General features: G+C 43.1%; 1 protein-coding gene across 1 annotated transcript in view; it reads left to right on the top strand.

Moving 5' to 3' along the window:
* LOC108099405 (mushroom body large-type Kenyon cell-specific protein 1) overlaps window positions 1-12,996 on the top strand; it is a 56,193-nt gene that overhangs the window by 37,055 nt on the left and 6,142 nt on the right. The window contains exons 3-5 of the mRNA XM_017202918.2: window positions 7,224-7,463; window positions 7,519-7,730; window positions 7,852-8,324. Of these exons, the coding sequence (XP_017058407.1) occupies window positions 7,224-7,463; window positions 7,519-7,730; window positions 7,852-8,324 (925 nt within the window). The remainder of the gene's footprint in view (window positions 1-7,223; window positions 7,464-7,518; window positions 7,731-7,851; window positions 8,325-12,996) is intronic.

The raw sequence follows: 12,996 nt of genomic DNA, 5'->3' as shown, positions 1-12,996 counted from the left end.
GCCACTTGTTGGCATTTGTTGTTGCTGTGGAGCATTTAAATTGAAATGCCAATGCTGCTATTCTTGTTGTTGTTGTTTTGGTTGTTTTTGTTGGTGGTGGTGGTGGTGCTGCTGTGTGTTCTATGTCATCATTTGCTCTTTTTCATGGCTGTCTGAACGTCTGGGTGTCTGGATGTCGGGATGTCCGCCAGTCTGTGGCAGTGGGCAACTAAGCCGAAAACCCATTCATTGCAAATTCAACTAAATCCATGAATAAAATGTACTCGTACCACCCACTCCGGGCCACGTTTTATTGCACATCGTTGTGTAGTTAACAATTGTGGCGCCCCGTCTCTCTCCCTTTCGCTCTCTCCCTCTCTCTTTCTGGCGCATCCGTTCGCTGGCTCTTTCTAACCAAATTGAATTTCCGAATTCAATGAATGAATGAGCGCCTGAATTGGTTTAGTTTTAGTTGTTTAGCCGGTTTGTTTTCCGTCGCTGTGTGTGTTGCATACTTTTCGGCTGTCGCCTGTTGCACGCCAGCCTGCTCCACTTACTGTACACGAATATATATACATATATATATCCGCACATATATCCTTGTGTATATATATCCGCCCATTTGTTTGCCTCTGCTCCATTTGTGTTATGCTATCGGTTTAATGGTTTGCTCCACGGCCGTCGCCTGTTGCTGCTGTGCAGCGATGTTGCTGCTTGCATGCAGCAATTGCAGCGCTTCTATTCTTCTGTCATAGTTGCTGCTGTTTTGGATGCTGCTGCTGATATTGCTGCTGCTGCCAACGGCAGCTGCAATTTTAATGTCCTCTATCCGCGCCCTTGCCATTCTGGTGCCTCACATTACTGCTGCCTTTTTTATTTCGGTTTGCCTCTTTTTATTTATATATTGTTGATTTTTTGTTGTGGCTCTCGGCAATTGTCTAGGTTTTTGTTGCTGCCGTTGTGCCGCAGTTACTTGTGCGGAAATTGCATTTCTCGGCATTTTACATTTCAATAAATTTGGTACGATGCCTCTGCCTTCGGGTTTTTATGTCGCTATTCGGCCAGAACTTTATTTATATTAAAAACATTTTCCATGGTCCTCTTTTTTGCTTAGAGAGTTTATTTGATTGGGTTCATGGTGCGTTTTTAAAGAGCAGTAACATATTTGAATTGAAAATCGTAATATCGAAAGAATCTTGTTATTGACAATATCTGTATATTCCCTGCATATTTACTTTTGTAAATAATAATTTCCTTTGTAGGGCTTTGTAAATTTACACAACGTTGGCATTTTTTAAAGCCAATCGCCAAGCTTTGAGTCGCCAAACTTCAATCGAAGCCAAGTAAATGATTGATAGATTAATCAATAATTCTTTGTATGTGAAAACCCCAATAACTCCTCACACCTCCAAGTAATAACATATGAGTAACCCCCGACCTTAACGAATGGATATGAGAACTGCAATCAAGGCGAAGAATTATTCCCTCCATTTTGCAGGGCAGAAGCTTGAAATTACCCTTCAATCGACAATTCGACACCTGCAATTAGCAATTTGCAATGTTGCAGCACTTAGCACTCCAATTATGGCAACTTTTCTTCTGGCCAGCCCAATTTCCTTTTGAAACTCTCCGCCAATTGCAGTCGAAAAGCAGTAACTGCAGCCTAAACAAACATGCAATCAAACGCAATCGAAACGAACAAAAATTCGTGTTTTCCGAGTTTTTAGGTTTTTTCTCTGCTCGTTTTTTTGTGTTGGCTGTTGGCCGAAAAATGTTGTGGCCAATCAAATTGCATGCAGGCCGAAAAGTGCATACGAAAGCGCATTAGAGCGGGACAACGCTAGCACGAACATGTGGGGGCGGTGGGGGTTAATGGGGGGTTAAGGGGCTGTGGATGCACCCACGCCGAAAAAGCCATACAACAACAAGATGAGCCGAATCGAGACGAGCCAAGCCGAATGAGGCAATCGAATTTATTTTGCTTCTGCCTCTAATTTTCGCTTTTGGCCCACGACGAAGCTGAAAAACCGACGACAGCGGCTAAAATTCTATGCCAAAGTGACACACAAAAAGCCTAAAGTACACACAGCAACACACACGCACACACACACACACACATACAGTTTCGAGTGCATGTGTATTGATGTTGTCAGTATGTAAATTGCCATATGCGACAAGTTTGCCGAGTTTCTTTTCATTTTTTGGGGTAGGTTGCGTTTTTAGTTTGTGCAAGGGTTGCTAATGGCCCGAACGGAGGGGTTGGGGGCAGGTCCTGTCAACGCTGCCTGCTTAGAATTGTCCTACTCATCAGCCGACATGCATTTGTGTGTGTATGTGTTTGGGTTTGTGTGTGTGTGCTGCGTATGTCCTTGCATTTAGTGCAATTCATTTACATTTCAGCGCTGCCACTGCCCCTTTCTTAACCCCTTTCAGCCATACAAGTTGGCCACAATTTTCGGCCTCAGGCACGCAGGAGTCGCATGTCCTTTCTAGCGGAGAACCTCAAAAAACGGAACCTAAAAGGTTGCACGTGGAGAAAACACTCGTGAAAGAAGCCTTGGCTTTTTCTAGAAAAAATATAATGTAACTAATTTTACTATAAAGTCAAACGTCTATAAAAATTAAAAAAAAATAAGTTTAATAATAATAATAAGTTTCCATTTGATTTTAATAAAATATTAAGTCAAGGCTTTTATTTTCCAAGTGCTTGGCTCATTTTTCCACGCATTGCTGCTGCCGCTTTTTTGTGACTTAGCCAAATTCATTTCGTAGCCGCACTTTCGGCTTTTACCATTGTTCCCGCTGCTTCGCTCCAACCAATTTGTTGTTGCGGCAGGACATGTGACGCCGGCCGGCTGCCGAGCTGGCTTTTCCTCCCCCGCCTTTCAACTTTGAACTGCGGAAAAGCAGTTGGTCCCACCCCCGAACATAGATGGGAGTACGTTGACATTAGACATTACTCAAAATGTTATGCAAAACACGATGGCGTGTCGCGGTGGGCAAACGGCAACTGCAACAAAAATAACCACAATATGTTGAATTTCTAATTAAAGAATTTTTAGTGGACTTCTAGTTAAGAAAGGTTTTTGGCTTTATGTTAAAAGCAGAGAGCCTTAAAGGGAGTATATAATATTACAAAAAGTAAATTACATTTCTTGACTATTCCAGTCAATATAGTTTTAATTGCTTTTTCAGAGTGGATTTTCTTTTTATTTCCAATATAGGTCAATCAAACGTTAGCCACGTGCTGTTAGAATCTAATTATCTGTGAATGGTAACATGTGCCCAACACCTATGTTTGTGCGGCTAATGCAAAATTTATGAGTTGAAAATTGCACTGCGTATACGTAATATTACGTATGCGCCTCCAAGGCTGGCGGCAACTTTGACATTTGATTACGGCACGCATTACGCCAAAAAGAGCTGCAACCAAAACGAGGCGAGGTGCAGGAAAATGTCAAATTGGCGTTGTTTCTGTCTTGTGTGTCATGTTCTTGGCAGGGCCAGAATGCAGCACATGGCTCGAAAAAGTGCCACACACAAAAATGCAGTTATATACATCTTTTAATGCAAATGACATCTGCAACAATGAGACAACATATTATGTATCGTCATTACAGTAATTTGCTTATGTAAGCGACTTGACGGCCCCCCTCGCTCCGGCCACCCAAAAATTAAATTTAAGGATGGGAATTGAATAAAGCTCAATGAGCCTGCCAGCCGTGGCTGGGGAGAAAAAAAAAACAATTTTTTAATGACTTCTGGCCGAACATACCTACGGATGCCTGTACATAAGCACCATGTGTACATAAGGGCTTATCTACTTGCAGGCCTCCCCACACATACACATACACACACACACATGTACACGGGACATATAATGTGGTACATTAATCGATAATTGCATTTTTTCGTTTCGTTTCTTTTTTTTTGTTTTTTGTTTGTTTTTGTAGTTGTTGCTGTTGCTGTTGCCGTTGCCGTTTCGCCCATTTCTTTTGCCACTTTTCATGCGTTGTCTCTCTCATGGCGCATGCCATTTGCATTTTCGTTAAGCGTATGTGTGTGTAAATGAGTTTCCGTGTTTAATTGCTTCAATTTTTTTCGGTTAGTGTGGGTTTAAGGTATAAACAGGCGGAGTGCAAAAAAAATCCCCCCCACAAAATGCAAATAAATCATACGCCCCACTGCGGCGGGTCACAATTAGTTTAGCCATTTGCCTTTAATAGCTAACTTTGATTAAACGCACTTTCGTTTTTGTTTGTCCGTCGGTTGTTGTCGTAGTTTGTAGGTTTTAGGGCACCGCACCGCAGCGACCCTAGAGCAAACAATCGGACAGACAGGGCGACAGCCCGACTGACAGGATGGGCAGACGGAAGGCGAACCCAATCCCAAACTGCCGCCCGATCCTCAGCCCAATCTCCACAGTTCACCAGCCCACCTGACGTGTCACGTTGCGTTGCCTTGAATGGCAAACTCTCTCGCACACACACACACACTTGCACCTATTCAAACATACACACACACACCCAGTCATAGGTCACACCACCTACCCATCGACGGCGTCTAAGCCAAAGGCATACACCCATTTTTCTTGTATTTTCTATGTACAGGGATCGCAACTTAGGTTGAACTAGGAATAATTTAAAGTGAGCTTTGAGAACTTAACTGAACTCTTATAATAATAGCAACCAATATTTCATAGGACCGTAAACCGTTATTTAATTCGATTTTAAATTTAAACTACACTGAGAGTGGATTGCTATTCAAAACCCTGCACAAAGTGCTTTAAATGTAACAATAAAAAAAGTACATTAATCACCTTTTGAGGTGTTCACTGTTAGTTCGCGGACTAGCGAAAAATTCTATTTAGCATACATTCGAGCGCTGCTTGCTTGGCATAATGTGAGCGCGGGCAGACAGCGATGATGGCACCACCGTCGACCAGACCCAGAAGCAAAATCCGAAGCGGGCCCAGAAACAGAAACAGCAACAGAAACAGGGCCCAAGCCCAGAACCGAAACCCATACCCAGAACAGCATTGAAATCCCGCCTTGCGGCCGTCGACGTCGTCATCTTCATACGCAATGTGTGTCGCCCCGACCACATGCACAAAACAAACGCACACTCATTCAGCCAGAGACAAAACACGGCAGACACTGACTGTGTGCGTGAGTGCATTGCGTGCGTGCATTGTACTTGACTGTGTGCGAGTGGTCTGGGTGTGAGTGTATATGTGCATCTGGCAGAGCCAGCAGAAGAAGAAGAAGAAGAAGCACAGGCAGAGGAACCCCTGCATTTCGCCAGTGCGTAGGGTTTCCTTCGCTGAAAACACACGCACCCTTCGTCCGCAGATGGCCGACTGCAATTTGTGGCTCGGTTTGTAATGAATAGGAATTACAAGTCTAACGACGGGGGAGTGGATAAGCCACGGCTAATTGTTACAATAGATTGGTGGGGATATTCGGGAGGAATTCGAAATTAGCTGGGTATCGCTAAAAAAAAAGTGGGTTATCGATAGGTAAAGGTTATGTAAACATAAGATGAATATTTGATTTTATCATCATTATAATTGGAATATAGAATAGATCGATAAAAAGATCAAATAATTCAATAAGAGTTTTGTTTACTTTCGTATTTATAGTTTTATCCATTTTATCGTTAGTAACACATTTCCTTGAAGGGCATCTACGTATCGTGCACGATTCCTTTTCGTGCGCGCTGAATTTTTTAACGACAAAATGCAGGCGTGTGTCTGTGGACTGGTTGCATTTTAAAGTTTGAGTTTTGTACGTCCCGTGCGTGCATTCACCTCGTTTTTTCGCCTTTTTTCGGTGCGTGCGGCAGGTGGAAAGTCTCGGAAAAGCGGGGCACGGCGGGTAGGCGGAGGCGCAACCCCCGGAGCGCTAACACAACGACAACGGCAACAACAACGACGACAACAACAACGATGACGACGACGACGACGACGACGACGACGATGACGACGGCGACGACGACGACGACCCTGTTTATTTGAGCGCTTAAAAAACTGCAGTTGCCGTTGCAGCTGGGAAAGCAATGCGATTTTTACACTGCGAAAAGTTTGAACATGCCGCTCCACTTTTGCGCCGGAATGAGCAGCAGCTGCAGCTGCAGTGCGTCGATGGTTCCCCACTCCCGCAGCAGTTCGTCCTGCTCCTGCTGCTGCTGCTGCTCCACTTGAGCCCCAAGTTGCCATTCCCCAAACGCACGCACCGAACACACGCACTTGTGCGCAATCAGGACGATGGGGCCACCAACAAGGACATCGGGGGCTGTTAGAATTTCTGAACGCTGCTTCGTTCCAACTTCCGGTTTAAAAAATACACGCAACTTTTACCTCCAACACGTATTTTTGGCAGTAAAAATGCTACAAAATGCCGGGACTCCCCGCACCCCTCCGCCAACCATTTCGTTTTTACATTTGGTCTGCCGTACATTTTTTTTCGTACTTTTCCTTCCGCTGGCCCTCCTTTAATTCGCATTTCGTGTGAGTTGACGCGTAGCCTTTTGCCATATGCGCAAAAGTTTTGCTTTTGAGCCACGCATGCCTGCCCCTTCAAGTGGCGGGGTTAGGCTCCAACCGCTTTCTCCCACTCCCTGGCCAAATGCATTTTGCATTAAATTGCATAACTTTTGTGCGGCAATTAGAGCTCTCGGGCTGGCCAAGACGGATGTGCTAGGAAATGCAGCCAGTCGCCCCAATGTAAACATTCAAATCTATCAATTTTCCACTCGCACACATTTCGTATTCAATAATTACGCATACGCAGCGTGTGCCCTTCTAAGTATAGTGCACCCGTCAAAGTTGTTCACTTCTTTTTCTTTTCTTTTCTTTTCGATTTTTACATGCATTTTTCTCCTATACTTAGTGGCATTGCATTTCAATTAAGTAATTTCTGTCTGCTAAAATTCCCAGGAGAGGAAAAGAAATGGGGCTTGGGTTGACTGAAGGCAAGTAAAAAATGGTTCATTAATTGCCACCACTAGGCAAATTATAGTTTATTAAGCCATGCAACTGGCATAACATTCTCGAACTGCTCAGAAAAGTTTTTTGAATAATTAATGCACCTGAGCTTAGCCTTCTTACAAAGTAACGAATGTGTAATTCGAATGGCGAATTCCTATTGGGGTTGACATTTTTAAAACTTTTCTTAAAAAGCCTGAAACTTGTTATTTCTACATACATATAACTAAATTTTATATTTTTCCTAATCCAATTTCAGGCCTAGAACGCGTTGCTGAAGAATTTATGGGTCGCCGGCAATGGAAACATTATCAAGAGCAACTGACGCGCAGCCACTTGAATATCGAGGAGCAACAGCCCATAGCAATAGAAGGTTCCGAGGACGAGCCACCGCAATACAACCACAGCAGCAAGGAGAGCAAACCCAACCACTGTAAAACAGAGAACCACCGTCTAGAGCAGTACCACAACGGCAGTCAGCTGCTGGAAGAAGATTTTGGTACGTAAAATATCATATACTTACATATAGTTTCTTTAAGTTTGATAATCCACAGAGAACAACCAAACATCACACGATTCATCACGTACACCATCACCGGGAGCCACCAGTACACCATCACCACCGCCAGAACCCAACGATTGGAGACCGTCGGCCAAGTGCAATTTCTGTGTTAACGGTCGCCTGCTAACGGTGAACGCCCAGGGCGAATTGGTGGCCGAAACCGTAGCCACTAGCAGCAGCACTAGTAGTAGCCACATTCATCAGGTGGGTCAACTACCCTTTAAGCCACATATACTACTAAACAATATTTAGATACATTTTGGAGTTGCTTTTAAACAATTTGTATATATTTTATCCCATTTATTTATTTCTTTATTCCCTGCAGCACGACAGTGACAGCAACTCGAGCACATCACTGCCCCACCACAACAGCAACAGCAACAGCAACACCAACAACAACAGCAGTGGCAACAGGGCTCGCCACATTGCTGCTGCAACAGCAACACCAACAGCGGCAACATCCGCGAATTCGCTCGAACTGTACAAGCTGCTGACCCAGCGGGCAGCCAAGATGACATCGATGGACTCGATGGCCGCCCACCTGGCGCAGTTCTCGCTGCTGGCCGACTTCAACCTGATCAACTCGCTGGCCAGCCAACAGCAGCAGCAGCAACAGCAGCAGCAACAGCAACAGCAACAGATCGCTAGCTCGGTGACGCCAACTACCTCAGAAGTATCTGCAGCCGCAATCAGTCCCGCACTCAAAGATACGCCCAGTCCCAGTGCAGATGCACCGCTCGATCTTAGCAGCAAGCCATCGCCGAACTCATCGATTAGCGGCGATGTGAAGTCCGTCAGGTGAGTGCCGAATCGGGGTTACCCCTTCCTTTATTCCCGCAGGGGGCGGGGGGTTGCAGCACATAAATACCTATGTATAAGCATGTATTCAATATAAATCTGGCAATCTGCGCAAACGCCGAAAAAAAAATTAAAAAACCCCAGCACAATACATACGAAAAAAGCAGAATTCCATGTAAAACCAAAAGAGAGAAAAAAAGGTGGAATATTTTTGGGAGTAATATATTTTATATATATTTTTGGGAGGCAAGCGAACAAGCGATGCTCTTTTTTATGTTCCAGTTATTCCGTTAAATATATACACAAATTACTTGACAACGTCATTTGTTTAAAATATTAGTACGATTTGAATTTTGTGATTAATATACATATATAATGACAAATTTAATATAATTAATTTATTTATTTCGACATTCTGTTGGAGTAATCATCATCATTTTTTTTCATTTATCCATTGAAATGACTCCCCAGACCTATAAATTGCATTCGAGTCATTGAACCACAAATGCTTGATTAGCCCAAAATATCTGTAGGGTATTATGCTCACCAAAAAAAACCGGAAAAAACACCGAATCGTGTGGCAGACAATACATGAGATAATTGCACTTTGGGCGCTGGCCCGCCGCCTCTGACACTGCACTTACTGTAGCATACTTAACGGGGCAGCACCACTCTCACACCCGCACACCAGCACACCCACACGGCCACACACACTGCCGCAAATGCTGATGCTGTGGCAGCTGAAGCTTTATTGTTGTGAGCCTATGTAAAAATTGTGCAATTATACCGCTGCCCGCTGAGTGTGTGTGAGTGTGAGTGCGGTTTATGAAACGATGCCGAAAATTACACATACGCCCCGTTGCAGCCACGCTTAATTACCAGCGTTAGGCAGGTGGGCTGCATAAATTTACATTAAATCTTCCGAAAAAGAAGAAAAACAAGGATTATATGTGCAAGTAAAAAGAAGAATGCCGGATTTATGTATTCCGTTCTGTGCGGCTGCATCTTAACTCCTTCAGCGGCTCCGCAATCTTTTTTCAATTCGCTTTTCGTGGGTTTTTTTTTGTGTTTTGTTGCCTGCTATTTTTTTAATTACTCTAAAATGTTCAGCAGCACCTTTTATTATTACTTTGGGCGTAGGTGTAGGTGCAGGTGTAGGTGTGCACTTCAGACGACAGAGCGTGTGCATAATTTCGCAGCACTTCCCAGCAATTTTTGTCATTACTTTTTTCGGTGGGATTTTTTGTTGTTTGCGGTTCTGCTTCTGGTTTGGCTGGATCTCCTCCTCCTCGTTTTTTTGCGTTTGCTCCTTGGCTGATGCAGCGGCGACTGTGGCAACGATGGCGGCTGCCACTTGAGCCGCAAAGCACGAGTCCTTGTCTATTGTCTAAAGCATGGCCAAGTGTTTGTTAGCAGCCGCCATCGTCGCCATGCACCATCTCGTACACCTATTTTAATTGTCATACACAAAAAAAGCGAGAAGGATGTGTCAAAAAAGTGTACAAAAAGCCATGAATTCATAAGGGGTTAGAGGAAGTGAAAAAAGGAGCGAAAGGGACACGGGGAGTCATTTTTAAGCAAGGAAAAGCAAGAAAAGAGAAGTAAGAAAATCTGAAGTTTTCAAGAAAAGAGCTAGAATTTGAAAAGCATTTGTTGACCAATTAATTTGGAATATTTAATATCCAGCAATATAAATTTAATTTATTTTAATTCGATCATGAACTTAATTATGTTATTCACATAAAATTATTTTTTCAGTAGATTTTCTGAATAATAAAAAATTATTTTTATGTTAAAGATGTGTTAGCTACCTAAAATTATTGTTGTATGTTGTTGGACTTGCTTTAAATAAGCTGAAAAGAAGGCATTAGACAACGATCGACCAAAGTGTTCATCGATGGGGCAAACCAGATGACCGAGACCCGACCTCACACCCCAAAACCTCCCCCGGCAGCAACCCACTCAGACCATCAAACCACTTGAAGCACAAAAGCCACTGACGCTGCAATTTTTGGAGTTTTTTTTTCGTCAAGCGTTTATTATTACAGATTTTTTTCAGGCTGATGATGCCGAGGATGATGAGACGGCGTCGCTCCTCGAAGCAGCAGCAGCTGAAGCAGCGACGCCGACGTCGCCCAGCGCAGCAGACAAAAATGAGTGCATCATATCGATCGCTTTTTTTTGCAAGCTGCGTTTTACTTTCTCTATGTGTGGGTGTGCACTGAGGAAATGACATCTAAAAGACCGAATTCTTTAATTAGAAATAATTAGGGATCTTTTTAAATTAAAAATGTTTTAGAAGGCCAAACATTTTTATTAAATTATTATGATCAAAATAAGGCATGCTGAGGGCTTTCAAAGTAATATTCAGCTTTCACTAGCCTTTTCTCCCCGTGTATCAGTGTCAGTGTTTTTTCGCATTTTTGGTCTTTCTTCTTTGCTACTTTTTTCTATGCACTTTCGGCGGGTTAAGGATTGGTTGGGCAGGGGATTGTCGCTGGGTATATATTCATTATTTTTCGTTTACGAAAAATTCTCCCCACGCACACACCGACACCGAAAAAAAAGCGAGAGAGATTGCGAACGTAATAACTGGCAAAGAGTGACGACGACGTCGACGTCGGCAGCGCAGTCGGCTGCGTTTGGCCCCAAAAAATACACACAACAACAAAAAGTACAAAAAATGAGCGAAATATATAAGGTACACCAACAACAACAGCAACAAAAGGTTAATGCGTGCACTGGCCATTGCGATTGTTATTGTTGGAGGGCAGCAATTTTTTAACGGTTTCATGGATCCCCCTTGGTTTCATTATTTTATTTTCTGTGCTCTTCCCCTTCACCGCTCTCATTCACTTTTTTTTCTCCATATTTTTGTCATTTCAATGAGTGTTTGTTGGTGGCTCGATTCGGGCTGGCTCCGTTATAGACCCGGTCAAATTTGAATGCATTTTTATTTATATATACATTTACATTTTCAAGCTTTCAATTTCTTTAAGACTAAAAATGTTTTCAATTTGCATATCAGCTAATTTGAAGTGGACTTGATAAAAAAAGTTTGATTTATTTTTTGTTCATTTTATGATTATCCCTATAATATTTTATCAATATTTTTCGAGATTTTTTTTGGTTTATTGGTTCTGGTTACGGCCAGGGTATAACAAGGTGTCCTTTAAAAAAGTTGTTCAGCCTTTTTTGTAACCTGCCTGATTGCCGTTATATGCGTGAGTGAATGAGCGAGATAGAAACAAAAATAAAGTAAGTGCATACAAAAATGCAGCTGCAGCAGCGTCGACGTCGGCAGCAGCGTCGAAAAAAAATGAGTGCATATCTTCCGAAAAAATGCAACTGCAATGAATGTGTGTGTGTGAGGTTGGCTCTTGTATGGGTTGATGTATGCACCAGTATGTGTGTGTGTGTGGGGGAAGCGTTGGCGGAATGGAGGGCGATGAGGGAGTGGGTGGGGCAGGGGGTGGCGGGTTTGCTGCGCACGCATCAAGTGTAGGCGCTGTGGGGCGGACTGCATTGGCAACAAAAACAAACATGCAATTGCATTCATACCCACACACAGTCACACACACACACACATGCACTTAATGCATTTTTAACAAAATTGCATTCGACGTTGTCAACACACACACGTTCGTGCACACACAAAAAAAAATGCCAGTTTGGAACGGGGGACAGTTGACGGCATTGTGCGCCCGTCGGAGCCAGCGGCTTCCTGCTGCCCCTCCCAGTCCGCTCCCCCGCCCACAAACCCCTATTCGCAGCACCTCCCCCTCAGCCATTAACCCCACATTCCATTCCTCCAGTGAAATGCCAGCGAGGCTCCCCTCCCTTCAACTATGCCCCTCGCATATTTAGCGGCCTCCAAGCACGCAACCAAATTGAAAGATAAAAAAATTCAGGGCTTCAGTTAAATGCCGAAAATGCATAACCAAAATAGTGGTTTATTTATTAACTGTTGCCAATTGCAAAATTTTAAATATCTACAAAAACAAATATATAAATATTTGATGAAATGAAAAGTAACTAGGCTACTGAACAAGGTTTTGTTCATTTCATCAAATGTTTGTCAATCGTATGTTTCAAATTAATTATTCCTGACAATTGGATTGTCCTCTGCCTTGGAATCACGCCTTAATTACCGTGCTTACATAATTACCTAGCCAAATATAACTGCTGTTAAAGCTGAAATAAAAAACTGTCTCCCTGCTGGAATGAACCAAAAATTATAGCCAGCATTTATGAGGGGGTTGAGAGGTGGGGGAGCTTTATGTTAACGTTCGTATGTACGACTAAAGCCAAACAAAAGGTGTGGGATGAACCGACAAAAATGCAATATGCGCATAACAACAACAACTGTTAACAAAAATGCATTTCAGTTGCGTCAAAATGGCAACAACAAAAATACAAAAAAAAGTCCACACACGCACACACACAGGCAAAAAAAAAAATCAACCCTTTTGCCGCGCTGCCACAAATTAAAACAAAATGTCAGAAAAATTGCAACGCCAACGGAAAAAGAGGAAAAAAGCAGGAAAAATAGGGTTTGGGGCTCGCTTTATATTTTTTGCTTTTTTTGGGTGCAAATGAATGCTCTCCACATGCGTGTGCAGCGGCAAAAACAACAAAGGCCCCAACAAATGCATGCATGTTGTACAACAAC

The sequence above is a fragment of the Drosophila ficusphila genome, unplaced genomic scaffold, assembly GCF_018152265.1.
Source record: "Drosophila ficusphila isolate 14025-0441.05 unplaced genomic scaffold, ASM1815226v1 contig_791, whole genome shotgun sequence".
Classification (NCBI taxonomy): domain Eukaryota; kingdom Metazoa; phylum Arthropoda; class Insecta; order Diptera; family Drosophilidae; genus Drosophila; species Drosophila ficusphila.
This window is presented reverse-complemented; position numbering and strand designations above follow the sequence as displayed.